This window comes from Haemaphysalis longicornis, unplaced genomic scaffold (genome assembly GCF_048455015.1).
Source record: "Haemaphysalis longicornis isolate Haplotype H1 unplaced genomic scaffold, Haemaphysalis longicornis Haplotype H1 scaffold_3, whole genome shotgun sequence".
Lineage (NCBI taxonomy): Eukaryota > Metazoa > Arthropoda > Arachnida > Ixodida > Ixodidae > Haemaphysalis > Haemaphysalis longicornis.
In genome coordinates, this window is record NW_027526335.1 from 56953658 (window position 1) to 56977550 (window position 23893).

General features: G+C 47.2%; 1 protein-coding gene across 1 annotated transcript in view; it reads right to left on the reverse strand.

Annotated features, from left to right (window-relative positions):
• The window catches only part of LOC144173262 (uncharacterized), a 98883-nt gene that overhangs the window by 8150 nt on the left and 66840 nt on the right, over positions 1-23893 (reverse strand). The window contains exons 18-30 of the mRNA XM_077701749.1: positions 23213-23263; positions 21978-22025; positions 21855-21893; positions 21036-21065; positions 20931-20960; positions 20701-20745; positions 20580-20612; positions 19633-19659; positions 15248-15370; positions 11463-11585; positions 8680-8712; positions 5534-5566; positions 5314-5433 (exon numbers count right to left, since the gene is read on the reverse strand). Coding sequence (XP_077557875.1) covers positions 5314-5433; positions 5534-5566; positions 8680-8712; positions 11463-11585; positions 15248-15370; positions 19633-19659; positions 20580-20612; positions 20701-20745; positions 20931-20960; positions 21036-21065; positions 21855-21893; positions 21978-22025; positions 23213-23263 — 735 coding nt within the window. The remainder of the gene's footprint in view (positions 1-5313; positions 5434-5533; positions 5567-8679; positions 8713-11462; positions 11586-15247; positions 15371-19632; positions 19660-20579; positions 20613-20700; positions 20746-20930; positions 20961-21035; positions 21066-21854; positions 21894-21977; positions 22026-23212; positions 23264-23893) is intronic.

The following is a 23893-nucleotide window of genomic DNA, read 5'->3' on the forward strand; positions in this document are numbered from 1 at the left end:
GAGCCCTGAATTCCAAATGCAGGCCTTGCATTGTGAGTCCGAAAGGGGACCTCCGCGTATAGTTTGCTCGGAAGGCAATTATGCGGGAGCATCACGCACTCAGACTTTGCACAGGAGTTGCTTGCCAACGGGCAACTACAATAGAGAAGAGAGTGGCCACTGGGACAGACGACGCATGCTAAGGTGTCGCAAGACACAGACACCCTCTGCCAAAAAGAGTGCTTGCGTTCTAGGTTGGGTGTGCGCCATGCTGTACTCCCTTGCAAAACTTCTGAATATGGCTAATTTCTCAGAGGTATCTAGGCTGTTTTGTTTGAAACGCTTATTCTCGGCTTACGCCTTGCGGCGGAGAGTATTTTTGAAGGGAGGAGGAATAGAAGGTATGGTAGGGAAAGGTGGGGTTCACGGGAGACGTCAGGCGGCTCGTCGGAAAGGAAAACGAAGACGACGAATGCACGCAGTGTCGCATCCATCTCGCGTAGTGTGTGACTGTGGGGACAAACCAGAGGTCCAATAAAAACTAGACTGTGACATCCAGCCTTTTATTAAATCAGGCATGCCGAAATTTTGTGTTCAGCTTTCACCACTGTACTGCGATTTATGCAGTTCCCTTGATTTGGATAGATGTGGCAAATTGGGATAGATGCGGTTTTTGTTTCCTTTGGGCCTCATCGCCTCGCGTTCTTGTGGAGCCGCGGTTCCAGAGCACGTGTGGTGAGGTTACCGCGAAGCTACTTAAGACTACCAGCTCAAAAGTATCGGTTGTAAGTGGTGGCCCGGACTGTCGTAGTTTTGGAGGGCTGATCTCAGAGTCCTCGTCAATAGTGTACCTATTTTCATTTCTTAAAGCGAAGCACTACATGTCTGGGCGAAACGAAAATCCCCCGGTTACATGAACGCAGAAAACTCCTCCGACGTAACCCCATGAAGATGCGAGAAAAAAAAAACAGGTGGGAGAGGAGTTAGAAGTAAGGAAATAGAGATTGGCTGGGTTAAAGATGACGTTGCTACACTCTCGCATCTACCGTCACTGGTAAGAGGCCACGGTGCACGGGAGGGAGCTAAAAAAAGAGTCTCGCAGCAGGGCGCCTGCGCAGGAAGCTACTGCGTGAAGCGCAGTTCGAGCGACAACGAAGGGCAGGGGTGGCCGGGGGCGCGGGTGGAGCAGCGTCAACGTGGCAACGGCAAGCACCGGCCGCACGTTACTAGTACAAAATATGTTTCATGTGCGGAGTACCTTGGGACCGCGCAATGTCCGTCCGCGTCCATGCGCATAGCATTTCCAATCGCAAAAAAATCACATAGGCACTGGCGGGATTCGAGCCTGTGTCTGGTAGACCAGAGAGAGTTAGTGTCCTTCTTACCCAAGGAGCTGCGACCATGAGTGAGTATTTTTTTTTCTTTATTGTCGACAGTGAGTTAGTATCCGAGAGTCAAGCGGCTTACTCCCTCGCTGTAACGGTGCGGAGTATACCTTAGGCCCTCCCAATGTCCGTCCGCGTCCGTCCGCGCGCACACCACCATCAAGCGAAAATCAAGCGAAATTTGATTTGAGCCGTGAGTTGCAGTTTCATTTGGGCAATAATCAAGGTGCAACTCACGGCTCAAATCGAATGGCGCTCGGGGCGCCACTTGGATGTCATTTCGCGTCCCCGTAATCCGCATCCTCGCCACCATCCACGGAGTGGAGATGCTGCCATTTTTGTTCCGTGCCCTCCATGGAATGCTCCCACCTTCACTGGCCATTCCTTTTTACAGAGTGGAAAGGCACCAATTTTTTTAACAAGCTGGTCACACGCAAATTTTGAGTCTCCACACTTTACTGTCGGAGCGCGGCAGATCTCGTGCCACATTAATGCCACGAGCGTATGCGCGCCGGGCTCGACCAGAAACGCGGCGACTCATCCTCGTCGAGAGGACAGCCCGTAAATAGAGAACCACTCACACACGATCTTCTGATCAATGTTCCAATAAAAGTTGTTCTTTCTTTCTCCCTTTGGGCAGAGAGAATCGATACATCATCCTGACACTGCCAGACGCGCTGAAGTGCTTGTAATGAAACTATTCGCGCTGTTATTTGAGTCCGTTGTCATCGAGACGTCATTGCCAACAGTGGCGTGCAGTGCACTCACTCAAGCAACGACAGCAAAGAAACTACATGGATGCCTTGCCACAGAAGCGGTAACCATGCAAGATTCAGTCGTCGTGGTGCGGGTGGAGTGCTCGCTGTGCTCGGTCTGTCTGAACGTAATTACGAGGACGTAATTATAAGGATGCCAGGTAAATTGATTTGATACGTTGCGCGAGAGCTTGGCATAGCGTCGGAATAATTAATAGGGAAGGTTAATGAGAATGGTATGAACGAGTTAGCTTTAATCCAACATATGTTGTTTACGCTTATGTTTGTCACGTCACCAAGATCGCTGCTTCAGCAGTAGACATCACTTAGTTGCAATTATAATCGTGTCTCAGACAGTTCCGACGCATACGCCAGGGCTCCCCCCCCCCCCTCTTTTGTTTGTGACATGTTGAGAATATTCTTTCGAGCATGTAACCGTTCGTTATAGAGCATGACAGCCATCAGTGGAGAAAATTTCTTAGTAATCTTTGCGGTGAATTATCTTCTAACCTCCAAATGTAAAGGGAACATGTGGGATAAGGGGAGAAGGTGTTGTTGCACGTGCGTCCGCCCAGCCATGGACGAGATGAACGCGACATATTGTCCCCCTCTCCTCCCTCTCTCCACTTCATTCCCTCTCTCTCTCTCTCCCTCTCTTCATATCCTTTGAAGCCCCCACTCCCTTTCCTGGACTGGGTTGTATGAGGGTGAACGCCCCGTTGAGTTCAACATATCCCCAGTTATTCTCTCTTCTCTCTTTTCTTAATCACCACCACCATCACCACCACGTGAGTTCCTGTTTTCTACTTTCATGCTTGGCGTTAAAAATGACAGCGACTGAGTCACTGGCATCGTTATCGTAGTCATTTCGGTACATTCTCCGAAACGAAACCAAATTTGCACTTTCCCGCGCTGACTGCGCATCACATCCCGCCTAAATTAGGGTAGTTATGCCCTCGGATGACACTCGCACGGGTAACACTGAATGCTATTTCGCTCCTAAGTCTTTTCACTGGGGTTCACTTGGCAACATGAAGCGAGCGGGCCTAACAAACGGGAATGCATGCCCGTCATTGATCGATCCCTTCATCTTCCTAACGCTTGGGCAAGCATGCCACTGGGTCACCACAAGCACGAAAAAAGCATGTAAGCGTGATCATCATTCCATAATCTGTATGCTCCAGCTATTTGATTTATGTACCAGCGTAACCGGCTGAGCCACCCACTCTCATCATAATGCGATAGCGTTACTAGACTTACTGAGCGGGTTTTTGTGGTCACTAGACGTCCGCATATATCATACCGTTGCCAAACGTGCCATTTAGGCGTCTATGGAAATGGGTCACCCCGCCCAACCATAAATGACGGCGGCGGCGGCAAGAAGCGAGCGCCCGCATAAAGATGAAATCGAGCACTGCGACATCGGGAGTGTGGGAAAGAGGACGCATGCCGGCAGGTTCTCTGTTAATCATATTAAGTAAGGCCGGGTTCAGACTGTTGCCACAGTGGTCGTAATAAAAAATGACGTCATTTCCCGTCTCAGCCAACCGAACTGCGTGACACGCTGTTTTTTTTTTTTTTTTAGGTCCGTAGATTACGATATGGGTTTTGCGTCGGTAGTCTGAACATAGCCAAAGAATGCCTGGTTTTAGCAAGAACCGCGCCTGCGCAACGAAGTTCGTTCTCCCCCTGTCATTGGTCGCACCGATGAGCCATCCTTTTCGTGTGCAGCGGTGAATGTGCACGCTGCACTGCTGTTCGCCGCCCGAGCAGCAGCTCTGTTTAACACCAATTTATCTTTCTGGGCGCAGTTTAGTGCGGGCCCCGAAAAACGCTGGCACGGTGGTTCAGAAACGTTGCGATAACTGGTCCCCACCCGGGTCAGGACATCAGCTCTCTTTTACAGAAACTTTACCGTGAACTTTGGGCAGATTTATTAAAGTGGTGCACATTAGCGGCCTCTGTACAGCGCAAGTGCCTATAGTGCCGTTGGTGCTAGTCTCTGTCAGCTATCTTCAGCGAGCGATTGGAGAAATTTTGGATGCCGCAGCACCGTTCCGAAACGCTACCTCGATGACGCAGCAACGCTATAGCGTCTCACGACCTAAGTGTGAATGCCCGCCCTACAACTTGTTTTTTGCTTGAATACTTCATTTGAGCTGACCGCACGGGTACTTTATTATGATGTTATGACACCATAATGAAGTGCCCGAACAAAATCATCTATTTTGCGGGTGCGTTATTATCGCCCGACCTACAGTACTACTCTTCGCGAGTATTGTAAATCTGTACATTTGCTTAGAAGCGTATACGTACGACCTTTTAGAACATGACGGGATTTTAATGGCTCTATCATCTATTCATTTATTCGTTGATTCATTTTTTCTCCATCTCCCGCAGTGCATGTATTCTTTGCTTAAAGTTCAGGCTTTTTCCGGCGAACTGCCCTTGGGCTACGAGGAGTGCCATAATAAAGGTCTTTAGATTAATCTAGACCATTTGACGACCTTTACACTAAGCCGAAATCTCACTGTTTTCTTGCCTCTGTAAAGAAAACAGTGCCACGGACTATAATAACCGACACCTCTTTTTTATTCGTTTGCTTGTTTGTATGCCTGTTCGTGTCGACGAAAAAAATGTGCAAAGTAAACAAAACCTCGCCTCGCTGCCACCTAGTTTGGTACTCATAAAAACTCGCGTCCAAAGTCTACAGACACCGGCTTCAGCTATAAAAAGAAATTTACTCACTTTCCGGCGGCCGAAACTCTGCTATGAATACAGGGGCGATGGCGTCACTCGGAGTACGTGAATAAAGCGCTGGGCACCCAGGCTTCGAAATTTTTTTTCCTCGCTGAAGCTGATTCCACACGCTTTTGTCGTCTACGACAGTATTAACAGTGTTCACCAGGAACAATAAAATAAACGTGCACTAAAGTAACAATATCGCTTTATGGTCTCCCCTTCATCCGCTGCTTTCATCATTTCACGGAATTCCACATCTTTTGAAATAGTACCAAGCGTGTGTTTCTTCACTTAATGATAAAAACGCACCTATACCTACACTTACACATACAATGAAAGACCCTGTGCTCGCCTGCGGCTAAACCGGTCTTAATTCAAGCACGAGGCATAACGCCACGGGAGGAGGGAGAGGAGGATGAGGGGAAATTGGCTGCCGGGTAAAAAGCACTCACCACAATTTAGTTCATCCGAGCCGTCCTTGCAGTCGTCTTCGTCGTCGCACACCAGGATGTTCATGATGCAGTTTCCACCGGTCTTGCACTTGAAGTACTCCGCGGGGCAGTCGGGGAACTCTGCGCACAATGAGAAAAGGAGAAAACGGGCCGGTGGGTGCGAAGGCCAGTTGTAGGGAAGGGTTGTAAGCAATTTGTGAAATGGTGAGCGGCGTCTTACTCAAGCGGTCTTCTTCGGGCACGGGGACCCCCTCTGCGGGTGAGAATAAATTACGCTTTAGAGCATTTTCTCCATCCTGTTCCTCGCGATTTCGAGCCCGTACGGCGATAGTGAAAGTACGGCCGAGCAAAGTTATTTCTTTGTGAAGCATTCCTTGAAAGACTTGTTTTGGCTCTTATTCGACGGTCTTTGCCACCCGCAATGCATAAAGCAAAACCAGCTCGATAGCTCAGCGAGAGTTCCGACGCGTGTAATTTTTAGCTGATTTGTAGGAGTGAAGTCGCTTAAGGCCTCGGGCTGTCGGCGTCTCGTGTCGTCGTCGTCGTAACCGTCGTCTCATGTAGTCCCGGTACTGAAACACCGGGACACTCGTTCACGCCTCGCGCTAGAACGTTTCGTAACGCGTACTAAAAAAAAAAAAAACACCGGGACAGTAGTTTACGCCTCGCGCTGGAACGCTTCGTGCTTCAAAGACGCAAGACTTTTACAGCAAAGCTGTATACCTCTACCCCCACGGTTTTATGTCCGTTGGCAAAAACGCCGGGGCGTCAAGGATACACTTAAGGTACTCACTACAGTGACGGGGCCCGTCGCTTTAAAATCTGCACTACAGTGACGGGGCCCCGTCACTTTAAAACCGGCATTACAGTGACGGGGCCCCCTTAATATAACAAAATGAAAACCAGCCGATTAGCCGCCGTTTCTCGTTCTGGGATTTGGTGTAGTGGTTCAGCCGCTGACAACGGACGTCGTAGTCCGTGGTTCGATCCTCGCATCGTGTTTTGTGTGTGTGTGTGTGTGTGTGTGTGTGTGTGTGTGTGTGTGTGTGTGTGTGTGTGTGTGTGTGTGTGTGTGTGTGTGTGTGTGTGTGTGTGTGTGTGTGTGTGTGTGTGTGTGTGTGTGTGTGTGTGTGTGTGTGTGTGTGTGTGTGTGTGTGTGTGTGTGTGTGTGTGTGTGTGTGTGTGTGTGTGTGTGTGTGTGTGTGTGTGTGTGTGTGTGTGTGTGTGTGTGTGTGTGTGTGTGTGTGTGTGTGTGTGTGTGTGTGTGTGTGTGTGTGTGTGTGTGTGTGTGTGTGTGTGTGTGTGTGTGTGTGTGTGTGTGTGTGTGTGTGTGTGTGTGTGTGTGTGTGTGTGTGTGTGTGTGTGTGTGTGTGTGTGTGTGTGTGTGTGTGTGTGTGTGTGTGTGTGTGTGTGTGTGTGTGTGTGTGTGTGTGTGTGTGTGTGTGTGTGTGTGTGTGTGTGTGTGTGTGTGTGTGTGTGTGTGTGTGTGTGTGTGTGTGTGTGTGTGTGTGTGTGTGTGTGTGTGTGTGTGTGTGTGTGTGTGTGTGTGTGTGTGTGTGTGTGTGTGTGTGTGTGTGTGTGTGTGTGTGTGTGTGTGTGTGTGTGTGTGTGTGTGTGTGTGTGTGTGTGTGTGTGTGTGTGTGTGTGTGTGTGTGTGTGTGTGTGTGTGTGTGTGTGTGTGTGTGTGTGTGTGTGTGTGTGTGTGTGTGTGTGTGTGTGTGTGTGTGTGTGTGTGTGTGTGTGTGTGTGTGTGTGTGTGTGTGTGTGTGTGTGTGTGTGTGTGTGTGTGTGTGTGTGTGTGTGTGTGTGTGTGTGTGTGTGTGTGTGTGTGTGTGTGTGTGTGTGTGTGTGTGTGTGTGTGTGTGTGTGTGTGTGTGTGTGTGTGTGTGTGTGTGTGTGTGTGTGTGTGTGTGTGTGTGTGTGTGTGTGTGTGTGTGTGTGTGTGTGTGTGTGTGTGTGTGTGTGTGTGTGTGTGTGTGTGTGTGTGTGTGTGTGTGTGTGTGTGTGTGTGTGTGTGTGTGTGTGTGTGTGTGTGTGTGTGTGTGTGTGTGTGTGTGTGTGTGTGTGTGTGTGTGTGTGTGTGTGTGTGTGTGTGTGTGTGTGTGTGTGTGTGTCAAGACCGACTGCTCTCGCTGAAATATTGTGAAGCGGGCGTCGGGTGGCGGCTTGGAGATCCGTTCGGATAGAGCTAGAGCTAGTCCGACCATCTGTAATTATTAATAATGATTAATAATTATCAGTGATTCTGGCTAGTCAGTGAGCGGTAGCGGTTTGGCCGGTTGGGTAAAAATCAAGAGAGACTGCTCTCAACGCGAGTTGTGTTTCCTCTAGACGGAACTTTAGGGGGCCCCGTCACTGTAGTGCAGATTTTAAAGTGACGGGGCCCCGTCACTGTAGTCAGTACCTACACTTAAAGGCTGCATATGCTTCGTCCCACTCCAGGTTTCACGTTAGTGGAGATGGCCCGGTATTTTTTTATTAAAGCGAAGCTTTCTATTCTTCACTGGTGCAGGCCATCGTTACATTTAAACGGCACTGCAGGACAGGCGACTTACACATAAAGCGCCTCACCATAAAGCGCTTCCCGTGGTCTGAATTGAGCGTGGGTCGCTCGCGTTATGAAGCCGACGTCCATCCGATCGCGCCATTAAAACAGGTAGAAGCCGTTTCGCTTTCGAAATTTGCCCTTCACTCACGTTGCGTGGGAGAAGGCTTCGCGTTTTAACCATCTTTCTCTTAAGAATTGTGCTTTTATTTCTTCTTCGAGAGGATAATGCACCCCATGGGATCACTTGCGTCGAGTGGGAACATGAGGCAATACCTACGTATGCACCATTATAACAGAGTTGTTTCCTTTAAATATAGAAGCATCTGGCACCGCACTCGTACTCTCATGCCCACAGAACCTACTTCGAGCGAAAGAAAAGGATCTATCATTCATTCCTCTCGTCCTAGCCTGAACAGCTACTTTGCATTCTGCTCAAACACTCGCAACTGCTCAGGAGCAGTTTTCCGGATCGCCTATGCGGGTACGCATTCTTGCTGGCAACTTCATCCAGTGATTGAGCGTGAACTTATGTTCCAAAAATCATAGCAAAATAAGAGTCCAGGCTACGACAACAAAGGAGGCACATTATCGCAAGGGCATCTTGACATTACATTTGCATGAGGCCGTCTTGAAAGTGCCATTACTATTCCTTTACAAGCGAGCAAAGAAGCCGTGAAAGCGTGAAGCAATAATAACTACACGCGAGAAATGGGCAACAGAAAGAACAACAATTTAAGGAATATTATTTTCATCTCTAAAAAATTGTTTACCGCATTTTTTATGGAGGTTAGCAAGAACTGTCTATCTCCGATACTTACTCAGAGCGTTCATGACAGGTGTGCTGCCTTTGGCTGGTAACACGGGAAAAACACGGCAAAAATGCACCAAGTTAGAATTTGAGATATTATGGGGAGGCTTTATTTTAAGCAGACTGCTTTATCCTCAGGTACATTATTTTTGTATAAATGTCAAGTCATCTGTGCTAAACATGCGATCCAAATTCTTCCTACGGATGATGACTCACACCTGTCTCACATCTGAATCAACCGACTTACACCACTAGTTGTTACACTCTAGCGGCACCAGTCGCATTCACTTTGGTAAAACGACCTATGTTTTTTTTTTTTTTTTTTACTGGTGACGCATCTAGGCTCCGGTGGTAAAAGTCAGAAAGGCGCAATGAAAAAGCAATAGTGAAATCAAACAATGGCCATGCCATATTAAACAGAGATTAAATCATCCATGGAGCTTTGTTGCCACAAAGGCCTGAGAATGAATCTTTAGCTTAAACGTTGTTGTCAGGTAGAAAGTACAGAAGCAATCTCTATTTGAATAGCACCGCGTATTCAGCACGTGCGGGAATGTCAAGAGAAGCTGACGACGACGATGAAGCAAAGTCGTGGCGGGGGCCAAACAACCTCGTGGTTATCCCGTCGTCGCTATGGGGACGTGTAGTAGGAAAACGGGCAGTGTCTTCGACGCGCACAGGCGAAGAAATCGATTAGCCTGAGACATACCGCCGCAGCTACTTTGACACCCCTTTGCTGAAATTCCGTCTCCTTCCCTAAAAGCGGTGAGCCCTTCATAATGACCGCATCCAGCGTCGTGGTTAACACGAATTTCGAGCAACGAGACGTTCTGGAGCATTATATTTCATCCGTGTCCACTTTCTCCCTCAAAACCAAATAGCCCACAAGGTTCCCTGCTAAACGAACTGCTGTGCTCAAGGGTAGTTTACTTGTATGGCATACGGTATAATTGTTATCAGTACGTGATTACACAAAAGGCGACGAAATTCTGCTGACGCCTCCCGCACTTTCCCTCGTCCTATTCTTTTCGTTATGGTGTAGTAATAGTATCTGCTCTCGTTAAAGCGTATTTTCAGGCAACAGAGCCAAACAGGTAAGTTATCGCATCACGTACTACATAGCGTGGCACGACTGTAACGGTATCTGTCATTTTACTTCTACTGTCCCCTTCCCTGATATACCCAAGAGAAAGTTCATTTGTCTGGGAACGTTTTAAACAAGAGAAGAAGAAGCAGAATGACTGAGTTCTGTCTGCATTGCGGCGGTCGTGGCTACAACACGACACGGCGTGATTGCATACACGCACCCTCCAGGGTCTACGCATGGCATCCGCTTCGCCGAGAGCAGGCCAAACTACAGGCAGTTGACGGGTTCATCACAGCCAGCCCCCGTTAATTCCTCCTCGGTTAATACGATTTCATCGGATAATTCGATGAAGTTTAGAGCTCCCGTTAGGGCACAAGGCTTCGGTTGCCCTTGGGTAATTCAATTTCCGGTTTAGTGCCACCAAGTTTCAGCCTTCCCGCCTGGGGGTAGAGCGCACGGACCGCCAAAAAAGCACACAAAGTTCACGCGAGAGCATCATTCGAAGCAAACTCGGAACCCATAGGCGTGCAAATTGCACAGGCGAAGTGCCCTACAAGCTGTAGGTTGACTATAGGTGGCCTATTACAGCTCCTGCTGCATTCTTTCCTTTGCTATACCGAACTGACCGCGCAATTTTGGTTGTTGTGTAACAACGTTTTATTGTAGTCAGGTAAGCGTATATCGTGAAATCCGCGAATTTATCCACATGTTAGACATTTTTCCCGTCGGACTGGAATGTAGTCAGCTGCGAAGAGCCTGGCCTTCGCAATGAAGCCGAATTAGTTGTTGTCATCAAATTCCCTTAATAAAAGCTAATTTTTCGCCTTTTACCAACACCGGAGATAGTGGAAAACTACTTCCGTAGGATGTTTCAGTGATTTTCCTCAAAGGTAACGCAAAAAATGACCGGGTGACCGGGCAGGCGCAAAATATCGGATTATATTTGTCGATCTGGGGTGGGCAAATTAATCCTTCAAAATCCCTATGCTTAGCTGGCGAATGATAACCCAGTCATCACCGTCAGCCTGTTTTAAATCAATCAATCAATCAATCAATCAATCAATCAATCAATCAATCAATCAATCAATCAATCAATCAATCAAAATCAGAATTGTAAGAAACAATACGCTTCGGCTGAACCCAACGCTCTACCGAGCAAAAGAGAACAGACTGTTCTTTGGGGACGATGTAGTAGACTGGAGCCTGTATGTACCCTCAGCTTCAATTACAGTTATCTGGCCAGCGCCGCGAGAAACTCGTCCATCAAATCGTAAGGAGAAGCCAGACGCTGCCATCAGGAAGATGGGGTGGAAAAGAGTGGGTGTTTCGAGCGTGGGAACAGTAGCAGCGGGTACGTGGGACGCTGGGATAGCTGCCGTGGATGGGGGAAACATGCAAAAGTAGTCGTGGAAGTGTTGACCCTGGCATACGCGGTGTCTCTTGCGTTGCCCGTCCCCCGCGGGCTATGTTGATCTGAGCGGACTAATTAAACACGCTGGTCTTCGCCAGATCACACAGTGATACAGTATGCGCCGAAGAGCGAAACAAAATTGGCCCCGAAGGGGCTAGGATTTTCAGATGATGTCCTATTTGTTCAATGCTTGTGCGCTTGCTTACCCAGCAGCTGTACCAGCCGTTTCAGAAATGGTCCACCCCTGTTTCTACCGTTAAGCAGTGGCGCGTATCCGTAGCGTGCATGCACTCACTGCAGTTGGCCTCGTCGAACCTGTCGGGACAGTCGACCACGCCGTCGCAGATCGACGTCTTGGGGATGCAGGTCACGCCGTCTCCGCAGGTCGCGTAGAACTCTAAAGGCTCACAGGCTTTCTCTGCGTGAAAGAGCGGACTATTGAGGCGGCGCTATCTGACGGAAATCCTTAGGGTGCCCTAGCCAAAAGACATCAGGTATACTACATCCCATCGTATTTCCCAAATAATCCCGTAAAGTACTCTTTTGGAGCACACCCTGGTTCCTTACCGGTATTTTCTTTTGTATAGAGATATTGGTAGCGCAAACTCTTCGTGGCTAATTTCATACCTGCCGGGTGTTTCAGTGTCAAGGCATCGCATTACAGAGCAAAACACTATGGTTTCGACTACCGGCCTCAGCCGCCATTTTTTTTTTTCTTTTTTTTTCTCGGAGAGGGTAAAAATGAAGGCCCTCGTGAATCGAGATGTCGGCCCACGTTAAAGATGTGGTCTGAATTAATCCGCAGCCCTCCACTACCATGCGCCTCGTACCCCTGGTGGTACTACGAAAACTTAGACCTCAATTTTAAGTTTTAGTTCATTGTCAGTCGTCGGGCAAGAATTGTTAGCAGCCCCAACATTTCTCTTCATGTTTCACCCGACAGCTAGCTCTGGCACAAAGAGGGTTTTCTCTTCGTTTTTAGGAATATACATTGTTAAAGGCCCGGTTGGTACATGAACGCGTGAAGGAGGCGTTTTATACTAAAGACTCGAGACGACATTGAGGAAGTGTTCGTCAGAATCCCGTTTAGGCAATCCCGCGCAGTACGCTCATATACGCGGTTAAAGGCAGGGTCAAAGGCACCGCTAATCCTTAAAGGGGCCATGCAGACAAAACACAAGTGTGGTTCATTCGAAAGATTGCCACGTTAGAACCGTACTGACATTACTTCTCACGTAAACTTCGCTTAAATAACCTTAAATTAAATTAAATTAGGTAAGCTTAAATTAGGTAAGCTTAAATTTAGCTTAAATTAGGTAAAAAGAAAATGGCCATGCGACCCATCAGCCTGTTTCCCGCAACAGAAACTATGATGTCATAAGCACTGGTGTGCGATTGGCTGAGGCCGGTAAAAGCAAACGCAAATAAGGCAGGGCTTATAAGCTTCCCGAACGAGCTGTTTGCACTTAAATGTAGTGCACATTCTTTTTATAGCGCTAAGAATTATGGGGGGGGGGGGGGGGTGACCAATTAAAGTTACGAACGAACACGTAAACACCGACGCAGTTAGTGCGGCACTTTGCCGGCTGACACCGCTAACACAGCCGTCGGACGCGCTGAAACAACACTAACCAACTGACACAAGCGGCACAGTCGCTTACGTGACCATGTTTGCCGAGTCATAGCTTTAGTTTGAGGAAACGATTAGTATGAACTATAAGAAAAATGCGGCAGGTGTAGAAATCTGACGAGAAGCAACTTCAACAGTATGGCAGCGCCATGTATGAAAGTGGGCGACAAACAAGATAATAAAACGGGTGCCTGTGAGATGGGAGCAGCCCCGGTCAGCAGGCTATATTTAGTTTTAAGGCCCTGCTCTTAATACGTCATTGTCGACGTCATGAAAACACACAATTTAGCGGGAGACTTAAAATTCTGACTTACAACATTTATTTCTCAGTGAATAAAGCATCGTTTGCTGCCAAACAAGTGTTTAGGGCCCTATAAAACACTAAATATTTCGAATAAGACAAACTTGTATTTTATCTGCATGGTCCCCTTTAAAGGAATGACTATTTGTGCACAGCACACACTTCGAAGAGCGTGAGTGCAGGCTTAAAACGCTTCTTTCAATACACCTCAAAGGAGTACTGACACGAAATTTTCGTGTTACGTTTTTTTCGCTGCTATGCGTGCCTACCAGCCTACTAATCATGGAATGACAGATTAGACGGTCAAACGCAGCGTCACCATTCATTTACGGCGTCGTTTATTCGTGCCAGTTTCGGTTTCGACAAAAAAACGCCGAGCGGCCGCCATGACAGCATGTATCACATGGCGTCACCATTCTTGCCGTATCGCTGCCTCTCTGGAAGCGCGCGCGAGCGAGCGCACACGCGCGCCCAGACCGGCCGAGGTCTTCGCCGTCCCCACAGGCCCGGGCAGCATGACGTCAGTCCCAAAACCATGACGTGTACACACGCCCGAGCAGCGCGCACCAACCACAGCCAGCGCGTCGGCTTCGTCACGGGAGCCCCGACGTCGGCAGTTTGGGGCACGTAGCAGATGATGTCACGTCGGCCCGCTCTGGGCTTTCTCGTGCGGGCGAAGATTAAAATGGATTTTAAATATGTTTCGCTGAACGGTTGCTGTTGAAACTTGCTGGGAGATATCTCCTGATAAAAAGGAAGCGTTTTACATAGTTATCTCAGCTTTGAAATTTCGTGTCAGTACTCCTTTAAGTTGGCACCTTGTTGAAATCAAGATTGGCATTCCCCTTATAATATGAACACTAACAAAATGTCTACACAATCGGTTCCTGCGGCTCATTAAAAGAATGTTACCAGGGTATTCATCTGCCAAAAAAAAATTGCAGTATGCTAGCACTGCTTTGAACAAGGTACAGCCCCGATCAAACGTTTACGAACCAAGAAAATGGCAATTTTAGGTTATTTCTATTCCGGTAGCAGCCCGCCAAACTGCCGAGTGCATGACAGATGTCGTATAGTTGCTGCAGTAATGAAAATACGGCATATAGTAATAGCTCACATTTGCTGCTTTCGTGGTCCGTAATCTTTTGCTCTTGGTTGTATATTTTATCTGAACTTCGCTCCTGCAAGAAAAATCTATCGGGGGTGTTTTATTTATTTTTTGGGAGGCCAAGGCTACCTACCATTCAGAACAATTACGGGCTTTGGAACACAGATTTGCCAGGCGTTTACGGTCATCCGATGTGACTATTCGAGTAAACGTTTGATGTTGCAATCACGCAATCACAGTAATACATAGAGCACTTTCCCAGAACACGAACCGTTTTGAAAGTAATTTGTGGACGACGACATCTTGCAGCCGTTAGCGTCTGAATGACGTGTTCTAACCACCCAATCCCCTTCCGAACATCTACTTAGCGTAGTTCCTTAGTATCCAGATCTTAATCCCAAATCACACGGAACAAGCATGTTCCCACGTGCAGTCACGGCGCCATTCTTAAGTGCCACTTCCAGTCTTCTTAGTGCAGTTAGATTAAGCACCTCAGATTACACTGCGCCCTCAGCCGAGATTCGGGCCCTCAATACTGCGACTCCACTGGTACCAGCAGACGAGTGAAAGCCATACAGTGCAAGCACTGGCCCTCAGGCGTTCCAGAAGGTACTTCACAACTGTTTTTTTTTTTAATTTTATAGTAAAGAGTTTCACACGTAGGCGCCTTTTCTAACGTTCAAATTGCGACTAACGTTACTTACACCAACTTTACTAAACATAGAGTTTCTGTGTATTAATGTTGAAAAAAGAGGGTCATCCACGTCAGGTCACGCCCCGATATAGAATATGTACTCCTGCCTCCTCAAGTATGGAGTGTGATAGTAACACAGGACGAGCACATACCCCCCTTTCCCCCCCTCCCCAACCCCGCCCTCACACACACAAAAACAAATCTGCGCAGCTACGCAGGATGTCGCATATACAAGTGTCCCCAACGTGCAACAACAACAACAAAAAAAAAAGGGAATCCCCCTCCGTCCTTTCGTAGGGTGAGGCCCGGTCGAAGGAGCGACCTGGGACCGGGCCGATAATGCTCACTGCACTTCCTCTCGTCGGACCCGTCGGCGCAGTCCTCGTTGCCGTCGCAAGCCCACTTGAGCGGAATGCACTCTCCGTTGTCCACGCAGCGAAATTGATCCGTCTTGCACGGCACCGGGCGGACTGCATGCCACCAGGACGAGGAGGGAGAGAGAGAGAGAGAGAGGGACAAGAGAAGCGTCTCTCTACCGGGGCTATCCCCTCCGCGCTGGCCGTACGTCGTTTGATGGCTGGCGTTGCGCCCCGGAGTTCCGAACCCGTTTAGATACGCGACACACAAGCCCCACGCCTCGACACGCACACACACGCGCACGCCACTCGCTTTGACGGCGGCAACTTTCGCCACTCGAGCTCGTCTTCTTTCCATGCCACGCCGGGCGCTCTGCCGTGTGGCGCAATTTGAGGGGGAGTTTATCTGAGGGGCGCTTGGGCTGTTGCTGTTGCATTAGCTTAACCTGTGCGCGCCTTCGACAGGGCAGCTTCCTGACATCCGGGGCTTATCGATTTATTAGCGGGTGTGTGAGGCGCCACGGGCTCTTTGCGAAAGGCTTTCGTTTTCTTTCGCGCGCTGCACGCTTAAAGGTATTGTTGAGGGGCGTGGTAAATATACGCAGGGTACTATTTGCTTACAGCCACAAAAAAAGTTCTGCATAGCATAAATTACGACAGTTTCAGCTCACTGAGGTTCATTTATAAAATTATTAATACTAAAAAACATTCCCCTTAGCATAAGTTGAAGCAACGCCGCCTGTATTAACATTGCCTGACGCGTCGCGCGCTTTTCAATGGGAAGGGTAGGGACGCTTAGTTCAGGCACTGTATCGCTATGTGGCGCGTGCCGGCGGACATCTCGCCTTACGTCACTGCTCGCGAGTCGCACCCACTTCTACGACGTGTGTCTGTCAGCTTGCCTGTTGGGCTTCAAGGGCCGTTTCGCTTACATCTTAGCCGTGACGGGGCGCTAGTTCTGTGGCGCACTGGGGATCTCGTTCAACGTGTCGCTCGCTTCATACTTGCTGCATTTTTCCAAAGATAAAGAAGGAGGCGGACTGAAATAGTCTAAGAACATACTGATTGTCGGGTAGACATATAGCTAACAGAAAACGATATTTTCGGATGGGGCAGCCAATATTTTACTGATATTTTTCTTTCTGGAATATTTAGAGAAGAAAAAATTGCGTGCACGTTTTTTGTTCAGGCGCTCACTTCTACGATTACTTTCCAATAATATCACGTGCTTTTAAACTTCAGAAAAATATAGGAAACAAAACGATAAGAAGCTGCGATCCTGCCACGCTGTTCGGGGGTCCGGGCGCTTCTACAGTACAGTCCTCAATTTTAGAAGTGCGTACCGATGCGGAGTGCGAACAGGGGGGTCAAAACAATACCTCAATGAGGAGGGGATAGAGGGGGGATGCCCCACTCAGAAAATTTCAGGGCCTGTGAAACGAGTAGATAAGCGCGCAAAGCCGGCATCAGCCGGCGGCAGCGCAAGGGATTTTGCTTCGTGAGAAAGGAAGTTTTATCAGTGACAGACCAAGACAGACAGGCATGGTGAAAAACAAGGAGGCGTAGGAGCGCCGCCTCGGGAACGCTAAACAAACTTTCCACTATTTTGCATAGTTTCCGAGAAGCGGCGCTGGCTGGCGGACACGAAAGCACGCTGGAAGGCTACGGAGCGGGGAAGGGTAGGAGAGAGCAACAGGAGAGTGGCTGTTTGGCCATTTTTCGCTCACGCGTTAGGCACTGTTTATACAGGCGGCGTTGGTTGAAGTCATCAAATACTGTACTACTACCACTAATACAAGAAAATAGTGTTAACGGTGAACCTAATAACTGCACAAAGCACTAACATTTGGGCACAAGTATTGTTATATTAAAAAACCCTCAGGTTTACAGAGAACTGGTATGTAGATTAATATATGGGAATGATACTCCAGCCATACCATGTACACCCCCGATAGCCATGTATGCCGATTACCCGAACATTTTTTTTCTCCAGTAGCAGTATAAGACAACTCCAGTATGAAGTAAATAGATATTTAGAAATGTTGCCAAAGTGGTTGCACGAAAATAACTTACAGCTAAACGCCTCGAAGACTTCCTATATCTTCTTCAGAGCAATTAATAAGAAGATAAATCAAGACATTCATATTGAATATCGGGGCAATATGATCAGCCAAGTCAACGAACAGAAGTTCTTACGAGTATGGTTTCATGAAGAATTATCTTGACATCCTCATATAGAACACTTACGCAATGAAATTTCAAAAAAAAAAATTTGGCGTTCTCTAGATTAGAACGTTTAATGCTGCTTTGGCTGAAAATACAACTTTGTAACATTCTTGTCTATTCTAGGGTTTGCTAGCGTGGGGAACAGCAAATAAAACAAATTACAAATAGCTAATCGTCTTACAAAAAATACTTCTCCGTATATTTGCAAATTTTCACGGACACTATGCCGACTTGGGAACGGATCGACGATTTCTTCAGTACAGTATGCTTAAGGCTGACCAAATTTATTATATGAAGCTTTTACAAGTTATACGCAAAGAAAATCTTAATGGCAAAAACAGTCAAACCCGGTTATAGCGAACTGCAACATGCGCCACGATGAGTTCGATATATCCAATAGTTCGATAGAGCCGAACCCGCCTATAACGAGTTTATTGTTCCGAGTTCGCAATACGCGGGAATCCCCCTGCCATCCCCGCATGCAGAAATGAAGAAAATAAAGTATGTCGTTACCATACACAAAGCAATTGAGTTATTGCAAATAATAAAGCTACTCTCCGGCTTAACTGCCCAACTCAAAAAAAAACAAAAAAAAACACGGTGATTTTTGTTTTCCCTTTCGTTCTGGCAGCGTCAACTAGCACAGCATTCTTTACACGAGATATTGTTTGCGTCAGTTTGGAGTCCGTGTCCTTCAATATCGAAGAAATATTGGCGGAGGACATCGACTGCCGAAAGCACTTCATTAAGCGTCGGACGGCTTTCACTCGCGACATCCTCTGCCTCCTCGGTGCTTTTTAGCAGCATTACGACGGTGCTGCTAAAGGTGTCGGCGTTCGAGGGGCTTACAGTGACAGCAACGTCGTCGTCGACACTCAGGAAATCTCCGAAGGACATTCCTTTCGGCACCGCATCGGTAAAGTTGACGAGCTGTTGTCTTGGTCCGGACTCACTGACTGAGCGGGTTCAGTCGTGAGTCCCGCGCGTCGGACACAGTTATGGAAAGTGTCTGGCGTCATGTCGCTCCATAGGGGGCGCAATGTCTCAGTCTCGACCTTTGCTCAGTGGTCACGGCCAATCAACATCTCAATCGCCGCTCCGAGAACATGCGTTTGGGCGGCCATTCTAGGCACGCCGAGTTCGATATATCAGATTTGAACTTCGTTATAAGGAATATGTTTCGCGTGTATTTACGTAACTGATTTATTTTTGTTCGATATATAGCATAATTCGCTCTATCCGGGTTCGTTATAGCCGGGTTTAACTGTATAATCACCCTAGCAGTATATACTTTCAGAAGTGCCAAAATACACCGAAATGGCGAACAAACTACGGCAGGCAGTCTTTTCTGTTTCAACGCACCGACATGCTCAACAAAGTTGGAGACCACATTGATTTCAAATGCAGAAGAAACACATTTAAAACACAGGCAAAAGAATACCTCTTAAATCAGAATATCTGATTCAACGGCTAGAACTGGGGATGTTGTTTAGACTTGTTTAATGCGCAGGTTTTGTAGCTGTGTCGATCTTTAAAACTCAGTCATCCTTCTACCCTGATTGCCCACTCGTACTTTATTTTACTTTAGTCTTTTGTACTCTAATGTACTTTACTGTACTTTTTCCACATTGTCCTTTAATGCCTGGTGCTCTACATGCTGCTTGTATTTTTATTACACAAACATTAGAACTTCCAGCTTGTTTGATTTTGCGTCTTCATTGTAGTCCACCAAAGGTGGCTGGGGCCTCTGTCAGGCTTTGCAGCCTTTAGTCCTAGCGTGCCTACCCGTACTTCTGAGAAAATAAAATCTTTAAATCTTTGAATCTTTAGTTTTCGTGTTCTGAACGGGGAACACGTCCCAGAAAAGTAGGCTGGGTAATAGTATAATTGAAAGGCCAGTACTCTTTTAAAGCCCTGCAATACTCAGACGGCCCAAAAAGATTCTAAACACTGTATACACCGCTGCAAAGATATGTTTAATCTCAGAACACGTGTAATGTGCATACGTATCTGAATGCGTCTGATAATAAGGGCTAACAAACACTCGTTACTCTCTCATCTTTGTGCGTATAGTGCATTGCCAGGATCAAAACAAACTGAATTCAGTTGAAAAGCAGCCTTGTAAAGAAATGCAAAAAATAAATGCTCACATGTGACGTCCTTGGCTTTGGGTGGCTCTGCAACAAAAGTCACCAGACAAATTTTGTACTTAATGTGTGCTTTTTTGCGATAGAAATCCAACAGCCAGTCTTATATTTCCTTCAGTGAAATCTCGTTGATACATTTTTCACGGGAACCGGAAAATAAAATGTATTATGCGAAAATCATATTATATAAAGAGGTTAAAAACAAAAGCAAAATATGCATACTCCATCAGCAACTCACTTTTATTGAGCAACGTTGAAGTTGCTGGTCAATTTGTGCGGAACTTTGTTGTTTTAAACTACATTCTTCTGCAACCTAAAAATGAAGCTAGCGGTATTATTCACTTCGCCGGGCTCTGTTTTGTATGAAAATTCGTGTCGTGCCTCAAATTAGTGAATGCAGCCGACGGACGCTTGGAAGTTTTCAGTGTGCTGGGAGAGTACGGATACGTCAACTTTTTCGCGTAGAACTGGCCCGTAGACGTTGACTTCTGCCGCTCCAACTTCCTCGAAGCATGTAAGCAGGATGTCTACCGGTGCGATTATGATACGTTTCGCAAGATGGCGCAGTGTATCGCCTGACGAATCATAAAAAAATTGGACGGAGCGGCAACTCCTGGCAACGACGTTTTCGCCGCAAAACCGGCACTGCCGCGGCCTAAAAGGCTCTACAACGTACAGATCGTGCCTCGTTTTAAAGCGGTTCAAGCTAATATAGCGAAAAGTAAGCGTAAGATTTCTGAAATGTCGGCCAAGATCCATTTTCGCGATCGTATTATCCAATTTTCGGCAAAAATGTGATCGTATTAAACGCCCGAAGATGTATTCATTTTAAGGGACGTTGGCCGGGAATAAAAAGAAAAATGTAGTATTAAGCTGAAAGAAAAACGTATTATGCTGAATCGTATCGACGAGATTTCACTGTAGTCGAGCGTCGGGAAACGCGAACTTGCCATCCTTGGTCTCTTTCTCGGCCACGTGGTAATCTGGAACAAATGAAATGCAATATGCACTTTCTGCAGCCTGAACGGGACAACTAAAGCAGCGTCGACTACGAGAAGTGCTGCGCGTTACCCGAAATGTCTTCCTCTTCGGCATTTCCATGTACGATGCGATGCGCTGCATGTGAGACATGAAAGCAGCCCAGTCATAAAAAAAGACCCCCCGTGGGATGATCAATTACCCTCTGAATGACACCACGTGTTGCTCCTCACACAAAAATAGGTGTGGAGGCTAGTAAGGCTCGCCTGTAACGTACCTGTAGGACTGGATGAACACAATGGTTCATGCTATCTATAGCTTACCCGTTTTTCCGTCTCCATGCACCGTGCTGTCTGTCAAAAGACGGGTACGGTTCAATGCGAGGGGATACGCGGATAAGGGCTGGACATGCAGAATGGATCACTCACCGGCCTCCTCCTCGTGAAACTTCTCATCGACTGGGAGATGGGAAAATGGTATGTTCGTAGTGGGTGATTGTTCAGCAATACATCACACAGCATGTATTTAAAGCTCATTGTCACTAGCGTTATTGTTATTCTGACGTTCTTCCGTCGAAGAACGACAAGACTGGTAAAGAAAGAAAAATCTTTGGAGCGAGTTTCCAAGTTATATGATGGGCATAGAGCAGTAATTTTTAGGTACTTTGTGACCCCCTATAATCTAAATACTGGGTGTGTTAGGTGACTCTACAATCTGCAAGCATTTTTAAGATTTCAAAAAAAAGTTGAAAAAAGTGTCGCAGGGTCCCTCTAACTATACCCAATGAAAAATACATTCTTATGAAGCGGTACTCGGCATTGCACCACATTCACGCCACCAGCCAACCAACACGTCGAAGTAAACAATAGTGTGTTACTTAATTTTTATACTGGACGCCATCGGTCCCATCAAGACAGCTCTCGCGTTAAAAAAAAATCATATTAGCCCAACAGCACCAAAGTAAAGATAGATAAGACTAGCACGGAATGATAGAACGCAAACAACACGGATCACAGGGCATATCCGGTCATAAGAGCAGCAATGTAAAGAAAGGAAATCACTGAGACTTAATAAAACCAACAAGGATCAGAGGGAAAAGGTGGATTCAGGACATTTCAGCTCGAACTAAGGAAAGCAAACTCTTGAAACCCATCACGCATGCTCTGTCTGCTCGACGGGAGTCTGCACACACACGTATAAATGTAATTGGTTTGTCGCGCCCGACTGCATTCACGCAGAGAACTCACCGTCTTCGTAGTCTCCAGTTAGGAGTGACTCCGGCTTTTCTGGGGGAGATACGCGAAAATACGGTAAGTTCGTGGGAAACAGAACAACTAAAAGACGGCACATCGGCTCTGGCTGGGACTTACCCGAGCTTGGCGCTTTATTTACCGGGATGAACACGGGCGCGTTTTGTGCTAAAGCGTGAAACACAAAGAAAAAGTGTTTTACAGACTGCACCAATACAGACATCGCTGATTTACCAATCGTTGCGGAATTAGCTAAAGCACAAATCAAGCGTTAGCGTGCAGCTGTTTTCACACGTTACCAGCACAGATCGGTGCATTGGACGTCTATATAAAGAATTATTACTACAGTACCCATGTACGGTCGCTCACTATATCATTTTGCATGCTCCAACCGAAGCTTGTAAGACAAGGTCTGACGAACAGCTTCGCTCTGGTCTTGTTCTTTGGTTCATTCTTCCGCTAGAGCTTCTGAAGCAAAATAGGATACGGGGAATTCGCCTGAACTCAGTCACCTGCAAAATCAATCTAAGTGTGCCTTTGTTCTTCCAGTAACGGCTCTCAGCCAATACATTTCTCTGTAAATGACACAGGTCCGCTGGCATCGAGCATATTTTACTGCGTTCTCCACGTACTATTAAAACATATTTCGGGGCATTGGACTGCCGCGGTGCAACGAGACGGAGGGGTGCGACGGGCCGGCCCGGAATGGGCGACATTGCAGCGAATTCCCGAAACCTGATACAGTGCGATCTCCCGAGATTTGCATGACAAAGGTGGGTTGTCCTCGCCTGAGGAGACCTGGGCCGCCAGTCACGTCTGCGCAAGTTTCTTTCCCGGACCACTCCATTCCCCCGGTTACCCTCCACCTTTCTCCCCTCCCCTTCCGACAACTTGGACTCCCTAGCACCATCTTACGCCGCACATTACAGAACCTAGAGTGCTTTAGCTTTGCTGACTCCTACTTGTGAGGCTTTTTGTGCGCACATGAAACCTTTTTTTTCCATTATTCTGTAGTTAGTTTCCGTCTGATATATCGCCGCTACGTCGTGTCCCATGTGTAGAATGCTTGTACACAGCTTTTTCTCAGACTCTTTACATAACCGTGCATATATTTCTTAATGGGATTGTCATGTAAGCGGTGGACCTCTTAGTAATTACCTAGGGAGGGCGCTTGAGTTAAAGAGGATAAATAGTAGGCCGACTATAGCGTTATAGCCGGGCACTCAGAATTTGCTGTCATCTGGCTGCCGGTCGCCTCGTCTCTTCGATAGCGCCCCCGTCACCCCTCTACCGCGTCGTCGTATCGCGTCAAGAAAATACCACAATTACATAGTATCAGAAAATTCTTTTCTTACCACCATACGGCATGTCAGGGTCACGGATTGGCATGTTGTTCGGTTTATCATCTGCGGGGCAACAGTAGAAAATACTGAGTGTGAATCAATAAGTAGCATTCACTTCACCTACTATGGGGTTCTCTTGAATCCGCGCGCCTATTTTCTTGTACGACACAAAAAAATAAATTCGCTGGGTTAATTCCTCTTTCAGAAGAATTGGTAAAATCAAACGATGCGATGAAGGTCGGTGAGGGCTTTCATAAACAAGAGACAGCACACACATCCATCAGTAGGTTCTTCCCCAGAGACACAGAGAGTAAGTAGTAGGATGACTCAGGACATTGTGTCATGAGGTAATTCTGATTCCACCCCATTCCACACCTTCTGCTACTGAGCATCTTATCATGACGCAGTTAGGGACGACGACGATATGACGGTAATGCCGGCGAAGACGACGACGACGATGACGATGACGATGACGATTTCAAAGATAATGTTGAAGATGATGGGGATTATGACGATGACGACTACGGTTATGATTATGATTAGGAATATGGGGATGACGGTAGTGATGGCTACCACGACAACGACGACGACGACGATGATGATGATGATGAAGATGGTGATGAAGATGACTGCGGTGACAATGATAATGATGTGGTATACCAAGATACATAATGGCCGAAGTGGATGATGAGG